The sequence below is a fragment of the Zalophus californianus genome, chromosome 1 (genome assembly GCF_009762305.2).
Source record: "Zalophus californianus isolate mZalCal1 chromosome 1, mZalCal1.pri.v2, whole genome shotgun sequence".
NCBI classification, from domain to species: domain Eukaryota; kingdom Metazoa; phylum Chordata; class Mammalia; order Carnivora; family Otariidae; genus Zalophus; species Zalophus californianus.
This window is the reverse complement of record NC_045595.1, coordinates 156,698,720-156,720,873: the sequence shown is the minus strand read 5'-3', so window position 1 is coordinate 156,720,873 and position 22,154 is coordinate 156,698,720. Positions and strand designations below refer to the sequence as shown.

At 38.9% G+C, this 22,154-nt stretch overlaps 1 protein-coding gene across 8 annotated transcripts in view; it reads right to left on the bottom strand.

Moving 5' to 3' along the window:
• The window catches only part of LOC113916432, a 729,899-nt gene that overhangs the window by 140,911 nt on the left and 566,834 nt on the right, over positions 1-22,154 (bottom strand). Inside the window, exon 3 of one of the 8 annotated variants that reach the window (XM_035726664.1) lies at positions 5,938-6,086. The exons of the other annotated variants lie outside the window; for them this stretch is intronic. Within the exon in view, the coding sequence (XP_035582557.1) occupies positions 5,938-6,086 (149 nt within the window). The remainder of the gene's footprint in view (positions 1-5,937; positions 6,087-22,154) is intronic. 8 annotated transcript variants of the gene reach the window in all.

Here is a 22,154-nt window from a genome sequence, read left to right as displayed (position 1 = left end):
CTGCCCAGAACTATTTAAGTGTTAGAAATGGGTCCTTACAAACTTATTTGAAACATTATTTATTTTTTCTTTTTTTGGAACAATTAATGGGGCCTCAGCCCCTAGGAAGCGTATCTTGAGTTACAGGCAAATTATGAGTCAGGTCTGCCAGACACAGCACTCACTACTCTCTAGGATAGGACATTTCAGCAACCAAAAGAGGATCCCAGTCTTATTCAAGGAATCTCGGTCTCAGAGAAGATTTAATGGAGCATGTGTCTCTGGTCTCTATGCTCCTTATAAGGAGGTATCCCTCGATCATATTTTAGTCTTTTCTAAACTTAGAAATAGTAGGTCAGTGTCAATGAACATGACATAAAGAACACTAACTCCTCAGCTTATTAAACTTTTTCTTCCTCATACGCCTTTTAAACAAAAATGGAAGAATGTAATATATGTGCAGAGCAGCAAGTGTTCTCTCCCCACTTCTTTTCAGATGCTTCCTTTTTATTATAAACAGTGGTGATGGAATTACAAATACCATTGTTTCACCTCTACGTTAATACTCTTATTATCTTGTATAAACAGAAGTGAACAAATACGTACATGACACCAATCAATCCTTTCTTTAAAAATGCGGTTTTCATCTTTCTAAATAGTAGAGGAAGAATTAATGAATTCAACTTGTAGTTTACCTGTTTATATTTTGAATGTTAATAAAGTAAAACCAAATTATTGTAGAGTTCTTTTCAGATTTACAACAGCCATTAACACTCTCCATGCCGGCACAGGATAGGGGGAGGGAGGGCCTAATGACAGTGGGTCCAAGTCCCCAGAGTCAGCGGGTAAGGGGCTTGAGGGGCTGGAGAGGATGTTAAGCTGCTAGAGCAGGAGATTCCGACCTGTTGGGTAGGTAGGAGATATTTGCTGGCAGTGAAAACATTATTTTTGTAGAACAAATGGTTAGGAGGAGGTCATTTGGGGCATTATGTGAGAGCAATATCAAAACCAAACATAAAAGCATTATTAGAGGACTAGGGAAAAGGGAAATCACTACCCATTCCATCTCCTCATTGGTTTTCCTTCTTCCTTAGTGTGCTTTCTCTTTCCATCACTACCTACTCTGGCCCTCCATTCTTCAAGTTCTTTCCTTTACCTCCTTATAACAGAGAAGCATGTAGGGACAATTTTAGAGGATAGTAAAACCAAAAAAGACTTTGGAGAAGGCTTCTGACAGTATACTTTACATTATATATACAAGCAAATACAACCTATATTTGATTGACCAAGAACTAGAAACTGGGACTTTTGAGATTTAAAAAATTCATGATATGTCTGGTCATATTAATCTCTAGACCAGCTGGTTTTCAGCAGTGCTGGGAAGAGCTTTAATAGAGTCATGAGTAGGGGAAAAAATGGAATTTTATAGGGATTTATATTTGTAAGGAACTTCTTTAGGGTCGTTTATTGAAATTCCCCCCAAATTATTTTTTGAACTTATACATAGACAATATCAAGAGAAAGAGCTTAAAAATTCTCACAGTGTTTAGGAAGCCACTAAACCCACTGTAATGTTCACCACAGTCACTCAAGCAAGTAGAGGATAGGTAAAGCATGGTATCTCACAGTGAATAAGATGGTTGTCTGTCTCGCCAGTCTGACATATGGAGACTAGGTCCACAGGAACAGGGCTCTCCTTATGAATAACAGAGAGAGATACCTAGGTTCGTCTGAATGCATACGGCATGAGGGGTTGGCTGTACAGTGTCATCTGGGAGGTACCTAGAAGTATTCTCTAACCAAGCACCAACCTTTTAGCCCTGTCTTCTTGGGGAAAAAAAATTCCAATCCAAAGCTTATGAGAATACTATATTTGGTCACTGGGTTGGGGGAAGGTTGCTGAGACAAACCACCACATTCAATGCCTAAAGGCAGGAGGAAACAAGGAAAAGGAGACACAGAAAGGGAGAGTGAGTGCCAAAGGAGTGAGTGCCAGCTCTGGAGACTCATTAACAGAATAAATAAAGAATCTTAGAGTGAGAGAAATAAACAAGCATGCTTTGAGGGAAACATCAGTACGCTTTTGGAATCTGAGGCAAAAAGTAAAAATATTTGCCTCTTGTCAGTTATTATCACCATTGCCCCATTTATTTTACTTTTATGTACTTTTATATACACAAGTAACACTCTTTCCCTAAGGATCCACAAACTGCAACAATGGTGGTAATGATGGCAAAGTCATTAAGTTACATGAAGTTAAGTTATTTGGCAGAGTTGAGGATGAAATCCTAACCTGCAGGCTTTTTCTGGGTCTAGTCTATGCCCTCCAAAATGTTCAGTCTACTTTCCGTGATTTCTTTCAGACCAGTGTCAAAAGATAAGTATGGTAGGGGCAGGCTTCCTTAATGGGATATACATGGCTCCAGAAAACAAGTACTGTACCTTCTTACCAAAGATTTTTCGACTTTCACTTTTTCCCCCAGACTTTTTTAATCTTCAATTTCTTCTCTACCAACCAGGACCTCAACGTCATTAACTTTAAAGACATCTACTAGCTCCCTTAATTCCCTCATCTATGGTTCTCAAGTGTACCTAGTTAGTTCTTGAGCCCAGATGAACCTGCTCATGTGTATTGTACTCAGCTCCCAGGCTGCTGAACAATGCTGGACTTCCCAAACTGTACAGCCTGAGGCCTCTCCAGAGTCCTGGTTTCCAGCTGGTGTTTCAGAACTGCTTTACATTTCCTTTATTGTTCCCAGTCATTTTCCTTTTTTATTCCCCATCTTCCATTTATCACTCTAGTTAACTCCTTCTAACTTACCTCCTACTTTTCATTCTCAACTAACCTTGTCTTTTTTTCACACAGAAGCAGAGGTCATCAAATAGCATCTCTAACCTCCCTCTCTGTCAGAACCCACCTATCACATCTCAGAGACCTTTCTCTCTAGTACTGATGACCTGCTCCAGGATCTTACTATATCAATTACTCCTGTCTTCTCCTTTTTTTTTTTTACCGCCTGCCAACATGCTTCAGCTGCCCTCATTTAAAACAAACAATAGCAACCATAACAAATTAACAAATAACAAATCATCTTCCGTGGACCTGATCTTTCCTTCCTTTGTACCACCTCCAAACTTCCTAAAACCCAGATTTATTCTTCAATGCATTAAAATCTGGTTTCTCTAGCTGTTTCTAATTAAACTGCCAAGGTCACCAAAAACCTCTGAATTGCTAGTTTCCAAGGTCCATTCTTCAACCTCATCATTTTCTTTCTTTCTTTTTAAAGTCAGGTTCCTTGATGAATAATTTACATACAATTCACCCTTTTGTATACCCTTCTATAGTTCAGTAAGTTTTGAATTCTCTGCTGATTCCTTGATGTCTGTAAAATAAAGACCAAATGCCTTTGATTCATATACAATTTCCTTCAGAATCTTTAGCAGTCTTCCCCACAAAACCTATTGTTGGTCACACATTATTCAACAAAATATTCTATGTACATTCATGCCTCTTGGACTTTCTTCATGTTCCCTCTCTATATTATAAACATACAAGTTTTGTGTAACAGAGTAGATGCTATTAATATCATCATATCAATTTCCATATAGACTCATGAAACTAGATGTTATTTTGATAAGTTGGTGTTTTCAAAATAGAAATTAACCATCAAAATAGTACTACCTTAAGATTTGTTATTTTAGTGTTACTGAGTTGAATTGTGTCCTCCCCAAATTCATATGTTGAAGTTCTAGTCCTAGTACCACAGAATATGACTATATTTGGGAATAGGGTCATTGCAGATGTGACTAATAAAGTTAAGATGAGGTAATACTGGAGTGGGGTGGGCCCCTAACCTAATATGATGGGGTCCTTGTAAAAGGGGAAATTTGGACTTGGACACGAACACGGGGAGAACACCATGAGAAGATGAAGGCAAAGATCAGGGTGATGCTTCTACAAGCCAAAAAACATCAAAGATTGCCAGCAAACCTCAAGAAGTTAGGAGAGAGGCATGGGGCAGATTTTTCTTAGAGTACTCAGAAGGGACCAACCCTGTGGATACTTTGATCTTGGGTGTCTAGCCTCTAGAACTGTGAGACATAATTTTCTTTGTTTAAGCCACCAGTTTATGGCACTTTGTTATGGCAGCCCTAGTAAATGGACACACTTAGTAAATGAACCATCTTTGAGTATATGTGAATATTCATTATCTCATTCACTTACCAAATACGAGTGCCTACTACGTGCTAGACACTGTTCTAGGATGTTAGGATGCATGGCATCAAAATATATTTGATGAATGAATGAATAAGAACTCGATTGTGTTCCTGTATTTTTGATGCAGTAATAAGCAATTAATCTATCAATCAATATAGGATTGATTTAATGAATGTTTACACTTATTCATTCAACAAATATTTACTGAATACTTACTATGTGTCAAATACCATTCTGGGCACAGAGGATAAAGTTATTGAGAGGATAAGTTCTCCACCTTCATGGAGCTTAAAATCTAGTGGGAGAAACAGATATCAGTGAAGAAAACTAGTAAGTAAATCACATAATTTCTCTCTGTGCCCCACATTGACAATTATACACAGTTATCCTCTAAACCCTGTAATTCTTGAACAATGCTCAGAGCATCAGTAATGCTTTAAAATATTCCTAAATACCATGCCCTGTTCTTTCCCTTACATTCCTACAATCTCGAAATAAGCCTGAAATATCCCTAAAACTAATGAACTTAAGCTGTTCTCTAGACTTTCTGATATAAGTGTGATTTTAGGAATTTACATGTTACTTTAGGGTCTACAAGATAATGATCAAAACAATAAAGTCTGATAGTGGGGGTAGGGTAATCCACAGGCAGTGCATGGGTTAAGTGTGTGGGCAGGACCCCTCAAAAGCTGGGTTTCTCAGTCAGTCAACATATATTTCTTAAGCACTTACCATGTGCCAGCCCTGTGCTGAAGACGGTAGAACTGTGGGTAGGGAAAAGGCATGATGCTGAGCCACACTGAGCTTATAATCGACAGGGAAACACCCGAACAACTAATTTCACAGTCCGTTCCTTAATTTTGATTATGATAAGGATATATGAAGAGTGTTAGGAGAACCCTGGGGGTGGGGGACTTTGCCATGAGGGTTTTGTAAGAAGGCTTTCTTGAGGAAGTGATGCCTGAACACTGCTTTGGGGCTGGGGTAGGGGTATTTGTTTGATTAGAGATCACGAAGTCTTATGTTTCTTCTTCCTCATCTCCTTTCACCCACGTGCACACATTTCAAACACTTAAAAGCATTCTTCAAATATACTAAGAACACCAAAACTAAACACAAGAGAAGGACTCTCCAGAGGAAAAGAGGCCAAAAATAGAAGGAAAAAAAAAAACCCTAATCTCACCATTTGTTTTGAAAACACCCAAAATGATTAAAACATATTATAAACTAAAACATATGAACTAATCACTTGCCAAGTTTCATTTTTAAATCAGTGCCGTTTTTGAGGTTCATAAACTGAGAAAGAGTCTTCAAATATGAACTTGGTTTTTCTTTTCTTGGCCCTCAGTCGTCTTGAAGCATTTGCTGTTAGGCTGTGTCAAGGCAAAGAGTTCCAGCTTGTTGGGAACATGTGGCACACATCCACTAGAATGTAAGCTCCACGAGATCAGGAGCTTTGTTCATCACTGCAGCCCTGATACACAGAAGAGCGCCTGGAAGGCAGTCGAGATTCAACAAATATGCGATGAAGTCCCACTTAATGGATATTCTGGGCCTTTGAAGGAATTCTCCAACTTTCTTTTCTTACCCAAACCACATCTTACTTTAGGTTCTCACCCTGGGGCAATTTCTGCCCCCACCAGGGGACATGTAGAAGTGTCTAGAGACATTTTGGGTTGTCAAGACTGAAGAAGTTGCATTTAATGGGTAGAGGTCAGAGATGCTGCTATACAACTTACCATGTACAGGACGGTCCTGAGCAACAAAGATTTATCTGGCTCCAAATGTCAACAGGGCCAAGGTTGTAAAATGCTGCTTTAGGCCCTTTGTTTCTATTGGGTTGTGCCTGGGAGTCCAATCCTCCATATATTTGAGAGGAAGCTGAGTCCTACAGGGAGCAACCAAGAGAGCTTTCTTGCTTCACTGTCCTTCCTTCTTCCCAACAGAACTGCCTCCACCCTAAGGCACATTGGGAGACAGCCGTTTTGCCTTTTGCCCCCACTGGGTCAATATGCAGTTGTTGGGGAAACCACCTGAAAAAGTCTGTCTCTACAATGGTAGTAAATAATTTTTATAGCTTACTGGTAATTCTCCCTGAGTTTACCTAAGAATATATCCTAATTTCAGTAAAATTAGCTTGTTTACAGACTAGTCATGTATCTCTAATGTCATCCTCCCCTGATTCAACCAGTTTATCCATGTCTGGTCAGAAGCTATACACCGGTCTAGCTTTATTCATGACAAATAAGATCAACTTCACGAATTCCAACAAAACCCAATAATGTGCCTGTAGAAAGACTGGGTTCATAACATTTCCTCTGCTCCCTTCTTTGCCCTGCATATTAAAATAGTGTTATCTGATTCCAGTTTCAATGGGGAAACCTCCATGGTGCCAAAGGAGTACATGTGCCGATTTCCCCACTATGAAGGTTGCTCCAGTAATCTTGGTATTGTGGCATGTGTCCCAGTTACCATAGAGACTGCATACACTAACAGTGTAGCATTAAGATTGGTGGGGACGACACATTTCACAGAAGCTTTTTTGGAGGGATAAAGATAAGACACAAGAAAGAAAGTGAGACTGCCAATAAAGAGCACAGCAAAGAGAAGTCTCTGACAATCATAGATTCTAGAAATTCAGGACAACAGAGATTACAACTACTACACTAAAACCAACACACACTTTCCATTCAAAGGCTGCCTCTGTCAGGAAAATTTCAAGTATGAGGAGAAAGAACAGATACAAAACATTCTAAAATAAAAAGGTAAATAAATGAACCTACCAAGTTAGAGAGGTGACAAAAGTGGTATGGCCAGAAAAAAATATTTAAATAACTCAAGGAAAGGAAAAAGTAAGTAATCTAAAAGCACAATAAAATTGGAAGTTATATTTCTGTAGGATGGCTGACTTACAGAGAAGCTGGCCCTCAGGGAGTCATTTAAGTTCTGAGTGCCTCTGTTTCCTTCACTGCAAGTGGAAAGGAAAAAAAAAAAATAAAGATGATCTCCCTCTTATTTGTTAACAGAGTTCTTCTTAAATATCCCAATGGTTTGTGTTATGACAGATGAATATAATCCATGCCAGTCAAAGAAAATCTGACAAAAACTGTTAGCGAATACATAAATTAGGGGACATTGTTCATGATGCAAATAGGCTTATACCATAGTTCCTTAAAATAATGAGAGCTTAGAGTTCACTAACAGTGTGATCTTACGTATGTTCTTTTTCTCTGCATTCAATTTTGAGGTGTCCTGTTGTTACAGAGATCAGGCATGTATGCAATGTAAAGGGTTCAGGTGTTGAATTGTAGATGTTTTTAAATAAAAAGAAGGTTGGAGATATGATGTGGGCTGGTGTAGGGGATAAGGGGAGTGCATTTAAGAGGAAATTAGTCTAGGAAAATGTCAGATAAGTGATTAGAAGTTCCCTGATGTCCAGGTCACATCTGGCAATGTTCTATTACACATACTCACACTATTACGTCCACTGCCCACTGGATACCCATGATTCCCAGTTTTAATTATCATCAATATGTTAATATCTCTCAAATCTGTATCTTGAGCCATTAGTTCTCTCCTGGCCTCTAGCTCTCTATATCAAAAGACCTACTGGACAAATCCAGTTGGATATCTCAACATGTCCAAAGCTGAATCACCTTCTCCTTCCAAGTTTCTCTTCTTATGTTCCTTATGTGAGCGAATAGCATCACCATTCACCCATCTGCCCAAGCCGTATACCTGGGAACGATCTGTTGCTTTTTTCATCACCCCTCAAATAATCACCAGATTTGTAATTCTAATGTAATTTCTTTTAATAACTGAAGGAGGCTTTTGTGCATAGAAAGCGATATTTACAGTTAATTGGGTTTAAAACTATTGTGTGTGTGTGTGTGTGTGTGTGTGTGTGTGTGTGTGTGAACCTCTCTGTACACATATACATTGCTCTATTGGTCTAGTAATTTCGGTATAAAATAAGAAAAAATCTTTCAGAAAGGGTGAGGTCACTAGGTAGAAAATTTAGAACCTCAAACTATTTCATCTGTCAGTCAGGGCGTTGGAAAAATGAGGGTTAGGGCCTGCTCTGGGAATACCTTTTGGAATCATTCTAACAAGGTCACCAATGAACACACTGAATATTTTTGTAGTAACTATAACAATGAGCGACTCTAAGTCTGTATCCTACAAAGGGACTTTTACAACTCATGTCTTCTAAGTTCAAGTTCCACTCTTACCTACTTCTTTCGCAATCACTTTCCACTTTATAGCCTGATAAAGATAGGCAGTATTTTGTTTTCCCCAGCAACCAGGTTTCTTCATTCTAGTGACCTTTTACTTATTGATGTTTCTCACATTTCTAGGTCTCTTGTTCCCATTGCACCACATTAGCTCAGGTCTCTGTTATCTGTCACTTGTGATATTGTAACAGTCCATTGTACTATGTTCTCTCATGTTTCTGAGCCTTTGCACGTGTCACTACCTGTGTCTAGAATGCTCATATTCCCTGATAAACATTTACCAAATGAAAAAAATAATAAGTACTTAAGATGTTGCTGCTTTGGGTGCTAAATAGAAATAGTGGCCTATCTAATATTCTGGATAAACCTGCACAAAGTGCACTTACTTTCAAAATTAATTTTGAAGAATCTGAAAATTTTGCCATGGAGAATCATGGGGCCCATGCCACAATATTAAGTTTTGCATTTAACAAAAACACCTGCAAACTCAGGGAAAGAAGCACTCATTCTTTCTTCACTCATCCAGCAAACATTTCCTGAGCACCTTTATACACCAGGTACTGTTCTAGACACTGGGGGTTTCTTAAAGTACAAGACAGACAAAAACCCCGAAGACCATAAAACAAAACCTTGCAATCATTGGACTTATATTCCATTGTAGGGGGAAGTAAATATGTAAATAAAACATATACCTGAATGGAGTAAGTGCTGTGAAGAGAAATGAAGCAAAGTGGGAGGTGGGGAGTACAATTTTAAATATGGTGGTTATGAAAGCCTTACTTAGAAATGGAAATTGAGGGGTGCATGGTGGCTCAGTCAGACATCTGCCTTTAGCTCAGGTCATGATCCCAGGGTTCTGGGATTGAGCCCCACATTGGGCTTCCTGCTCAATGCGGAGCCTGCTTTTCCCTCTGCCCCTCTCCCCTGCTCATACTCTCTCTCTCAAAAAAATAAGTAAAATCTTAAAAAAAAAAAAAGAAATGGAAATTGAGCAAAGACTTGAGGGTGGTGAACAAATAAGACTTATCTGGGAAATGCATTGTGGGTAGTGAAAAAAGCTAGTGCAAAGACCCTGGGGTGAAATCATGTACAGTAGGTATGGAAGCCAAAGAGGCCAATGAAGCTTGAAAGGAGTGAGTGCTAAAGAAAAACACAGAAATTAACAGGGGATATGATGTGTAGGGCCCTTTGGAATACCATAAAGACTTTGGCTTTTCCTTTGAGTAGATGGGGACTATTAGAGAGTTCTGAGCAGAGGAGTGACACAGTCTGACTTAATTACATTACATACATTACAAAGAATCACTCTGGCTACTGTTTTGCAAATAGACCGTAAGTGGCAAGGCCAGAAGCAGGGAAGATAATTAGGAGGCAACTCCAATAATCCAGGCAAGAGATGATAGTAGCTTGAATCAGGGTAGTAGTGGTGTTGAGGATAAGAAGTGGTAAGATTCTGAATGTATTTTGGAGGTAGAACTGCAGAATGAATTGATTAGTTGAATTTGTGACAGAAATAAAAAGCTGGGAGAGAAACGTTTGATTTGAGCAGCTCTGAGGATGGAGGTGCTATTTACTAAGGTGGGGAAAACCGTATTTTCTGAATACAATAAGGAATTCCACTGGGGGATGTTGGGTCCCCGATGTCCCTTAGGCTCACAGTGGAGATGTTGAGTAGGCGGTTCAACATGTGAACCTAGAATTCAGGGCAAAGGCCTGGACCAGAGGTGCAAGCTTGAACCATAAGCTGGGGTGTGACTCTGAAGGAAGTGAATAGAGATAGAGAAAAGAGGAGGTTCAAGAATTGAGCTCTAGGACCCTCTGGTGTTTACATGTTGCAGAGATGAGAGTACACCCACAAAGGAGACGGAGAAAGAATGGCCTGGGAAGAGGGGAAAAAAAAAAATCAAGCCAATGTGGGGGACTGAAAGCCAAGTAAAGATAGTGTTTTAATGGTGAAAGAAGAAAGAGCCACGGAAGACAATGCTGGCAGATGGGGAAAGATGAAGACTGAATTAGTTAGTGGATTTGGCAACTTGGAAGTTACTGGTGAATCTTAATGGTGGGTGCAAACACTAATTAGAGAAGGATCGAGAGGGAATTAGGGAGTAGAAGTAGAGAGTGTTTGTAGTGATTATAGGCATTTCTTCAGAACCTTGGCTATAGTGAGAATCAAAGAAATGGGAATAAGAGCCGGCAGGGAGTGTGGGGTTAGAAAAGGTTATTTTTTAGATTGAGAGAACTTACAACATGTTTGTATTTGGAAGATAGGGAAAAATTGATAAAGTAATAGAAAGGGGAGATTTTTCAGGAGCACGGTGTATGAGTGTGTGAGCAGAGTGGGACTGACTGAAGGCACAGTGAGCGGTGGGCTGAGACAGGAACACATAGGGTTTATCCATAGTTATAGAGGAGAAGGCAGCGTGTGGGCATGCATGCAGATGGGAGGGTAGGTGTGCTGGAGAGCCAGTGTTCATGCAAATTCTTTTTTGACTGTTTCTATTTTCTCAGTGAAGTAGGAAGGAGGTCATAAGTTGAGAGTAAGAATAGGGAAGGAGATGTTGGAAGTTTGAGAGAGGGAAAGATATGAAATGCTCTTGTGGAGATATGGGGAAGTGAATGGATAGGGAAGCACAATATTACTGCAGGGCAGCACTAAGAACCTCTTGGAGTGACCAGGAGTTTACAGTGAAAGTCATCAGTTTACTTGTGTGTTTTTCTCCATCCACAGTCAGCTGGCATGCAGGCCTACAATAGGCATGGAGTTGCATATGATCACGATGGTTGGGATTTGCCAGGAGAGGACAGTGAAGCAAGAGAAGATCAAAGAAGTTAAGGGTGTGTGCAAGAAAAAGATTACAGTCATTGTCCAAGGAATCTAAACTATATAAGGAAGTGAGAATATGAGGGGCTAAGGGTAGAACTTATGCATGAGAGGTCCCAGTAGGTTCTGGAGTTGTTGCAATAAGGGGCCTGTGAAAATACGAGGTGGTGGTTGAAGAGTGGGATGCTTGAAATTGAGATTATGGAAAAGTTGTGATTATTAGTAATGACAAGGTCAAAAGTGTAACCACAGAAGTAAACAGTTGGAATGGAGGACAGATCATGAGACAATTAAGGAATTGAGACGCACGGTGTTGGGAGGATTATATATTTTAACACAGAAATGACGAGGAATAGTGATGGGGGAGAAACAAAAAGAGTGCTCGTGAGTCAGTGGCTAAAATCTGTAAGAAACTGGAGGTGACAACCAAGGCTTAGTGGATCACTGCAAGAAGGAGGGATTATGGGAGCAGGGAGTTTTTCCTCCCTCACTTTCCATCTTCCCAGTTTATATGACTGGCATTAGCACACTTCTACTTTCCCGGCCTGGAGAGCTATAATCACCTGTGTAAATCACCCTTTGTAATTTCTCTTTAAATTATATCCAAGTCCTATGAATTTTCACTTTCAAATATTTACTTTTTTTCTCCCCATCTTGGGCCATCATGACTCTTGTCAGTCATGCTCTTTTCCGTCACTCAGTTTAATGTTCTTCATGGCACTAATCACTCTCTGAAATTATCTTGTTCATTTATTTGTTTGCTTTTTGCTGGAGGGAGGTTCTGTTTTCCTTCCTTAGAATGTTAAGTTCCATAAGGGTAAGAGCCTTCCTTATTTTGTGCCTGAAACCTAATATACCCTCGATAAATATTTCTAGAATGAATTCATCGGTGGCCCCATCATGTTCTGAGGAATCCTCATTGTCTGTTTCACACACTGGTCCCACTTTACCATCCTACCTGTTTCTCCTTACTCTGCTGCTCAAACCACCCATCTCACTCAGCAGAGGCATTTTACACCGTGCTGATTTCCATCCTGACAATTTAATCACATTTCTCCCTGTTTTTAATGTCAGTTCACCATACATTGATTCTTCAAGTCTCAGCTTGGGTCTCATCTCCTGGATGACTTTTCCATGATGACTCTAAGGCCGGCTGATTTCTCTCTTCCAGAAAATTCTGCTATGCCTAATAACATCAGCAGCCTTATCTTTTCTAATCGCTGAAGGTGTGTCAATCTCATCTTTTCACTTTGAACATAAGTTTACTTTTGGCTCAGGGGTCCTGACTTACATCTATAGGATACTCCCAAATAACTAACATAATGTAGGACAGATAAGGGATGTTCAAAAAACTACCACGGCTTCATTGGATAGTTTCACTGACTTCTGTCTTCCTCAACAATCTGACAGTCTTGACTCCTGGCCCACCTTTTACTTTTACTGCATTTAGCTAAGTCTATTCTTCCTGCTATACAGATACTGTGTTCAAAACCAGGCCCTCCAACCACCACACAGAATTCTACACGCTTGCATTGCAATTTCCGTAACTAAACCATTGTCTTTGCCATTATTGTTCCTAGAGTCTCTTGGCAATTTTAGTATTTCAGGACATAGCTGCCAAGATCATCTTTCTTCTTGGTTGATTCTTTCTTTAAAAAAAAAAATCCTTGCAATTCTTTTTCATCAACTTTATGTATCCCCTTGGGGTTTATTTTTCCTTGGCTCTATCCTTGGTCTGGTTCTCCTCCACTTTTTCTAACTATGTTCGGTCCCTGCTTTTCACTTGATCTGCCCTTTGTCTCATTTGAGGGAATCAGCTTTCACACCTTCTTTCAAAACACCCTCTATATTTAGAATAGTTTCTCAAATAATATAAAATTTATAATATTTATGAATAAATGACACAATGCCAAGATATTCTGTCTCTTCTTTCAAATAACATCTGAAGATGCACCTGCACCACTGAGTTCTATATTTAAGATATTGAATAAGTATCATTCATCCATCTGTTTTCATTCTGTCTTGCATTTTTCAGGACCTGCTTAAGAGTTGTATTGTGAGGTCTTTGGGGCTAGAGACTGTCTGGCATAGTTCACAAACTGGCCTTTGCTCTGTATATTCATGTTTCTTTGACAAATAATAAATAATAATAATAGCCCACTGTGCATTTTTACATTCCACTCATAAGTCCCTGGAAAAAGGAAAACTAATAAACAGGATTATAATAAAAACACTGAGACAAAACTAACCACTTACCAGGTTTTGCTACAGTAACATAGACTTCTATAGACCGATATTCTAATAAATAATTACCTACTTAAGTCATTTGTAAATTGTTCCTTTGCCAACATTATGTATCATATCAAATGCCTATGTGGTTTGTAGGACAGGGAAAAACAAGTAGAACATTACAGCTATGTGGGGGATCAGAGCAAAAGCAGCAAAATAAGAGGTTTACTCTGCTGGGTGCACAGTTTGTAAGAATTAGTCTCACAAGTAGAACTACTTGACAGAAAATGTGCCTGCTCTCCAGTTTCCCCTCTCCCCTCCCCTTTCCCTTCAGCACTCCACAGCTCTTTTCAATAATGAAAGACTTTCTTTTTTTCTTCCTTCCTTCCTTCTTCCTCCCTCCCTCCCTCTCTTCTTCCCTCCCTCCCTCCCTCTCTCCTTCCCTCCCTCTCTCCTTCCCTCCCCTTCCCTTCCCTTCCCCTCCCCTCCCCTTCCCTCCCCTTCCCTTCCCTCCTCTCCCCATTCCCTTCCCTTCTTTCTCTTCTCTTTCTCTCTCTTGATCTCTTCTTTCTTAAATTTCAGGTGGGAAGTATATAATTTTGTGTGAAAAATCTGTTTTCCTGTGAATATAACAAATGTTCTACTTGAAGCTGCTCTATTAAAACAGCAGTATGTCTAATGAAAAAAGAGGGGACTATGCCTAATGGCTGGAGCGCCTCCTTATTTATCTGCAGATAGTCACATTTAAACTCCAGTCTTCAAGTGAAGACCACAATGTGCCAATTGCCTTGTTACTGCAGTGGCCACTAGATGGCGGGTCCAAAAATCTGACTGGGGCCTCAGGGGAGGGCAATTTTTACATGGGAAATAGGTTTCTGGCACTCAATCTGGTACTGGTTTATCAAAACATTGGGTGGATAAGACAACATCCACATTACTTCACAGGGAAGCAATTTAACAGCAAGGTCTGTAGAGTACTGTCATCACAATACTCACATACCTAGATGCAGCTGGATTTTAAAACTTCCATCAACAAACATTCTCAGCTCTGGTGTTTATAAATGTTCTGCTGTATTTCATTATCTAATGGTTTTTGTAATAACTTGGCATAATCTCAAAGGTATAAAAAGTAGTTGTCTAATCTGCCTCTGTAGAAACACATGGAGAAAGGGGCGCCTGGGTGGCTCAGTTGGTTGGGCAGCTGCCTTCGGCTCAGGTCATGATCCTGGAGTCCCGAGGTCAAGTCCCGCGTCGGGCACCCTGCTCAGTGGGGAGTCTGCTTCTCCCTCTGACCCTCCCCCCTCTCATGCTCTCTATCTCATTCTCTCTCTCAAATAAATGAATAAAATCTTTAAAAAAAAAAAACACATGGAGAAGACTCTCAAATAGGCTGGGCAGGCAATACACATAGCTCGACTCTGTACCACTTAATATATATTTACCAGTAGATCCAATGGAGTATTTTACATCTCTGTATATATCTATCTAGATCTGTACCTGTATCTATATCTTTTTTTTTCCCTAAAGATTTTATTTATTTATTTATTTATTTGAGAGAGAGAATGAGTGGGAGGGAGAGAGAATTTCAAGCAGACTCCATGCTGAGCATGGAGTGGGGCTCCATCCCATGACAGTGAGATCATGACCTGAGACGAAACCAAGAGTCGGATGCTTTAACTGACTGAGCGACTCAGGTGCTCCTATACCTATATTTTCTATACCAGAGGCTGATAATATATTCATGTTGTTTTGGAAAAAAGAATGTTTATATTAGACCTATTATTTAATAGAAAAAAAATAACTAAGCCTCATGACTGAAACTGACATGAGTAAATTTAGGACAAATTCTTTGTTGTACCCAGTATCATTTCCATTTTCTTGCACTGAAAGGGAGGCTTCAAAAAGTGGATCTCATGGGACCATAAAAGAAGTCATTCTGAGGCAAATTATTATGAAGATAGATTGAATACCTCCCTTCATAATGTTTTTTCTTTATCTTTTTTTTTTTTTTTGGTTAGCAGATTATCCTGATATAAGTGATTTGACTACATGGACACTGAGCACTTTTCTTTACCTTTTAATTAAAGAACTGACCTTATGATTTTTAAAAGTAAAGAATCAGAAGTTCTGAGATAATTTATCATTTTCACTTAAGAAAATATGTTCTAAAGTCAACTGTATTGCTGTACAAAATCTGTGACATGCATTCTGATACACATTTAAGCATTGATGCCAATTAAAATTTTTTAACAATGAAAGCAACACAAACTCAATTATAGCCATCCAACCCACTCACCACTAACATTTGATTCCCTCTTTCCTTTAAAATTTAGGTAAGAGACTAACATTAAACATGCTGATTTCATCTATGCTGGCTCTGTATATCTGGACATGAGACATGAGAAGAGGACAGGTACACTGGCCTTCAGATTAAAAAAGCAAGCTTTTTTTTTTTTCTCGTAAGAAGTAAATATGGACTATCCTGATTACCACAGAAGAGATTTTTACATCAGCACTAGCTGACTTCCTTTAGTTTGGCAGTGGAATTTAAAATACGATGACAGAAACAATTTATGATGAAGCTCCATGGCTATTTCCATATAATTGTGGTGATTGGAATTTAACCCTCGCTCCTCCCCTGCAAAAATTCTACAACTTGTACCTCCCTCCTAGAAAGAGCTCTGGAACAGAAGCTGAGGCCTGGTTTCTACCCTGGTTTCTACCCTGGTTTCAACAATGCCTCACAGGATGAGACCCAGAGGGCATGCGCTCCCTGGGCTCTTTTTCCTTACCTCTGAAATGAATTTTAAGGAGAAAGCCTATGATTCCTCTCTGCTTTAACGTTTAATATCCAATGAAGTAAATTAGTATGCATTGCATACGTCTGAAATAGACGAATTCTCTCAGATGAGAGAACAATGTTGTCAAGGAGGAGCTTATATTGAAAGCTAATGGGGCCCTACTGCTTTTGGGACCCTACCCATGGAAGTGAAGTTGGAACAGCTCGTTCCTTCAACCCTCCCTTTTCCCATTCGGTATCACTCTTCCATGGATTCCCCCATTACCTATAAGCCTAAATCCTACCCTTGGGACCTTCCCTGAGCCCAAGCAGTCTCTGGCTAATATGAAAAAAGCCCTTTCCTTTTCCTCTTGGGCACATAGCTCAACTCCATTCCCCAGCCCTCTGCACAGATGGCTACAGCCTTGTGACCAAATTCTGGCCAGTGGGATGTCAGCAGACATGACGTGAGCTGCTCCTGCCCTGGCCCCAAAGACATTTCTTTGCAATTAATCGCTCTTTCTCTTCAAAAGTTTTCTGACTGGAAGTCACACCCACGGTGACCTTGGAAGCTGTGTGCTGAAGATGAGAGAACCTCTGCCAACCTGGATCGTTGACCAGTCTTTACATGAGCAAAAGAGAAACTTCTATTAAATTAAGCCACTAAGATTTGGAGGTTTATGTCTTATAAAAACCAATGTTACCTTAACTAAGAACTCCCCTAAGCCAGAGATTAGCTCTTTCTCCAAGACACTTTATGTTTCTTTGACCATGTTTTCACTATGTAGTGAATTCTTTACTGGTGTGTAAGATCTTTGAGGACAGTGCATGTTTTATTCACTTTCTCATCCTCCACATAACTCTAGTTGAAAAAACGAATAGAACATAACTGTTTTGGAAATTATAGATGGTGGTTAAAAAAAATTCTAGCTTTTTGTCTTCTCCTATTTAGGTAGAAGGTAGGGATGATGGGTTTTTCTGGCGTAGAAATGTTAATTTTGATATCCATAACCTCTTAATATATATTGTGGACTACCTTCCTAAGAACTGTGCTCCCCAAATAAAGTGCACATTAAATATTTTGAAAAGTTAAAAGAATACCAAAGGGAGGGATAAGTGAAGAGATAAACGGAGAAATACAGAAATAAGGGATTAAAAAAAATGTGGTGAGTTCTACGGGGTTTCTACCACCACCACTAATGAAATTATCACTATAAACTATTATCCCAAATAGAGCACTACACTTTTGGTACCTTATTCTCAGTGTCAGTTTTAACTTCTTTTGAGCCAAATTCCTTAGACATTTTCTGTTTTATTTTTAGTTGGCTTCAACACAGCCCCTCCCTGCAACACCTCACCCTTGGTTTCCTCAATACTGGCCTCGTTTTCTCACTCTCTGTCACTGACAGTCCTTTCTTGTTTTTTCTTTGGCTCTACTTTCTTGTCCACTCCTTGAGTACTGGAATTTCCTTGTATTTTGCACTGGGTTTTCTCCTCACAACTTCTAGAATCATGCCATCCAGTCTTATATGACTTCACCTACCACTTCCTGACAAGTAAACCCTGAATCTTTACCTCCAGCCCAGTACTTTCTCTGGAGCTCCAGATCTGTATTGTCTATGGTCCCTGGATATTTTGAGAAAACCTAAACATCTTGCAGCAACCTTAAACACAAGTCCCAAATCAAAAGCAATACTTGCCTTTCTTGGCAAACTTCTTTTTCCTCCCATGTTATCTCTCTTGGCAGATGACATCAAGTTAGACACTTTAAACTTTCCTTATCCTCCTTTTCTGTCCCTTATCTAAATTAGCTAATTAAGTTCTAAATCCTAATAAGTGTCTTTATGGTTCTTTTGAGACTTATAGCCTAGGTCTGAAGACTGGAGAGTTGAAGACCAATTAAATATAGGACTTCTTTTACCACACTGTCAGAGACTTACTACAAATTTCTTCACACAAACATATAAAAAAGGCAAGAAGTATGGAATGACAAAAAGTAGATTTTCCTACCCTTCCATCACACCTGAGTTACATTATAAACCAGCAGAGAACCATGAGAGTGAACATTCTCACATTCCATTTTTCAAAGTTGGGACTGCTTTAAAACAAAACTGAATCAACGAAGGGAAGGATTTTTGCAGAGGTGACAGGAGCTTTGCTCATCGCCATTCCTTCAGTAACCTTTGCAAAAAAGATGTAAAGGAATGTCTCTAATGGCTAAACCTATAGAACCTTTAGGCCCATGGTTTTCATTCATTCCTGGATCTAACTATAAAGGCTTGCATTTATTTTAAGTGTTACGTTTTCCATTGACATTCAAATGAGATTTCCCTTCATCTAATCAGTTGCTTTGATTTCTTGGTCCTAAAATTCATTCTTCAATGTTTTCCACAATTCTTCAACATTAGTAATAACTTCCTAGAGCAACTGCGGTCCTTTTTCTTTCCCTGGTGATATATTTATCATCTGTTACACAAACCTCCTCTTTGCTTCCTCCCTTTGCACTACCAGCTCTAACATCTTAAATTTTCATTTGACATACTGCTTACCTATATTATTTCATGTGTGTTCCCATCCATGGAAATTCATTTTTGTGTGACATAAATCCCTACCCTATTCTATTTCACAGTAATAAAACTTTATACTGAATTGCCAAAGAGATAGGTAACCAAGCACACAGTTTAAATTAAGTGCAAGATACACATGTTTGAATATTCTGCTCTCTGCCTAAGATGTGTAGAGACAGGTACTGTTTGTATCTGAGCATTCTGTCATCTGACTCAAACTGTTGGAGTTAAATCATGTAAAAACAGTTTTCTTACTTTGATTCAAAAGTAACTTCTGCTATGGAAAAAAAAGCACAGTAAGGAAATAATATGTATATTAGAAAATCTCTTCAAAATAACGATTATAGTTGGATTCAGTCTATGAAAGATGCTCCATGACTTGAGCACATGCCAGTGAGATTAAAACTCTTCCAGGGTTGGCATTCTCATTGATTGTTGTCCTTCAGTACCTTTAATGGTTTCTAGTCCTTGTCCATGCTAACCTTTGCTAGTTGGTGTAGCCATGGTAAATATCCTATTTATTGGATTTTATTAGCATTTCAAATTTTGACATTTGGAAAAGCACAATTCTCCTTCTTTTCCATCCTGTCATTTTTAATGTATAAGTGTCCAGGATTTTTCCACTTTTAAGTTTCTCTTTTCTAGCTTCAGAAGATTATAATTTTGGCAAGTCAGAATCTGTGGCCCGAACATTTCAATTCCATACAACAAAATTTCAGTCAGAGGCATTATTCATGTGATTTAAGCATCAACGTTTACTTCTGCCACAATTATTTGGCATTTTTGGAGAAGTAAGTTTTGGTTGAATCACCTATTGAATTATGTTGATTCTTCACCATTTTTGGTGATATGATATAATGTTATAATGCTAGACATTCACATAGCACTGTAAAGTTTTCAAAGTGCTGTCATAGACACAGTTCTGATTTGACTTGTTGTGGCACAAGCAATCAGACAGTACACCCATTTTATAGATAAAGAAACACAGGAACAGAGAATATTATTCTGGAGCATGCATGGTAAGCAGCCAAGGCCAGAACGAACTCCTATTCCAGCGTTCTTTCTTCTACATCATATTAATATTGTTTACTTATTCTTGCTTTTCAAATATCCACCATCAGGCCCTCCTCTGCACTGCACTGATATCATTCCTGTCATATCTATTTGATCTCTTTCTAGATTGTATCCACCCTTCTGGTTCACACAGCCCTCACTAGAGCTACTCAAGGACAATGTTTCATCCACTCCTACCTCGAAGCCTCTGGTGAGATCCTACTACGTGTTTGCCCAGTGACTCTGAGCTATAAGTGTTCATCTTCTCTTAGTTGTAAACTGTTCTTGACCCATACTTTTTAAGAATATGTTATAAATGTTCATGTATTATTTGACAGGAAGGCATTTCATCCATGTCACAAGTAGAAGAATGGAAAATCAGGAGAGTGAACAGCTTATTTGAGAGTATCCAGTGAGTCAGTGACAAAAACCTGAAGAAGAAAAAAAAACAAAGCCAGGGATCCTCATGCACAGGCTGCCTCTGTGCCACACAGTCAGAGGTACTGGGACTCAGCAGCCTGTGAGGGCTGTGTGAGAAACATGGACAGCGTTGCCACATCCCTTGTGCAGGCTACAATTGTTTAAAAGAACTGTGGCAAACTGGACATTTTGTTCCCTTCTAATTTATCTGTGTTCCTGTAGCCGTGTCTCCACTTCTAAACACTAATCACTTCTCTAGGTGAGCTTAAGTACCTAATTATTAAGAGCCCTCCAAATTTCTAGTGCCATCTTCAATACAGTTAGTGCCCTTTCTGTCCCATTTGCCCCCTGTGCTTGGTAGTGAATCAGAACAGCAAATATCCCTAATGAGGAATCATGATACAGGATTAAATTTACAAATTAAGCAATTCCTTTAGTTTTTTTATGTCAATTCCTTTCATCTTGGAATCCCCACCCTCCATTTGCTTAAAATATATCCCACTGTGAAACTAAAAAAAAAAAAAAACCAATGCTGTTATGACAATTCAAACAGAAATACTGAAACCTAGAAGAGACTCTTGTCACCTGTAAGCTCTGGCATATAGCATCAGATAACCTAGGCTCCCAGGGAATGGTAGGACAATACATTAGCAGATTTAAAGTTAATCTCCAGAATCCCAGATTTATTTCCTGTCCAGGTTAAGTGCTCTTTTGATTATTATAGCAAAAAATAATACAAAAAAATCGATTACAACCATTAATGGAGGCTTAAAATATTAACTTGCATAGCTTTAACCCAATATCTATAATTAAATGCAAAAAAGCTAAGTTAATGCAATGTTAAGGTTGAGCTTCTAATTGCACAAAAGTCATGAAATTTAAAATTAAGGTTTCTAGTGCCACTCTCTGTCAGTTCTACAACATTCCTCACATAATTTTTTACAATATACGTTTCACTTAAATGTGTCAGTGATGGAGTTCCTCGGAAAGAATATAAAACAATAGATTAGGATTGAATTTGTAGATGTCTGCTTAGAGTTTTATGTAACCAACAACACTGGGAAAGTGCAATTATTTTTAAATTATTTTAAATATGATGCCCCATTTGAGTGATTACCATACTCCTGTTTAGGAATTTACCCATTTCCCCTATAAATCCCTTAACCTTCCCTTCTGATTATAAACTAGCCATCCCTGGGAGATGTTTGTTTAAAAAAACAAACAAAACAACCTGTGGGCTGTGATAGTACATGTGGGCCAGTTCTTTCAACACACGACAAAAGGTATTCATGGTATTCATGGGGGACTATTACTTAAGAAGAATAAGTAACTCAGACTCCTCAGGTTTATGGTTACATCTAATAGAATAAGCAAAGGCTCTAGAGATAGGCAGATAGGGATTCAAATCCTTTTAATGCTATTTACCAACCCAGGTGACTTTGAGCAAATTACTTGCCAGCCAAGGTGACTTTGAGCAAGTTACAAGAGTAATCATACCCATTTTGTAGGGTAATTATGAAGATGAAATGAAGTAATATATGTGAGACAGGCTTTGCAAAGCTCTCTCAGAGTTTATAGCACCATACCAACTATTACCATTAAAGAATGAATAACCATAATTTAACTATCATGTAGCTATCCATAGGGTACTTCTGAAACACAAAACAATGATCATTGAAAATTCATTTTATTAAAAGGTACACAGAATTTTTTTTCATCATAGTTTCCTAAGGTTAGGTATGTGTCTATGGCTTATTACTGAGTGTCCAGATATGTTCAATACATAATGCATTGAGGTACATCAGCTACTTCCGAAGGCAGGTGAGTGAAATGAATTCTTGAATATTGGGCT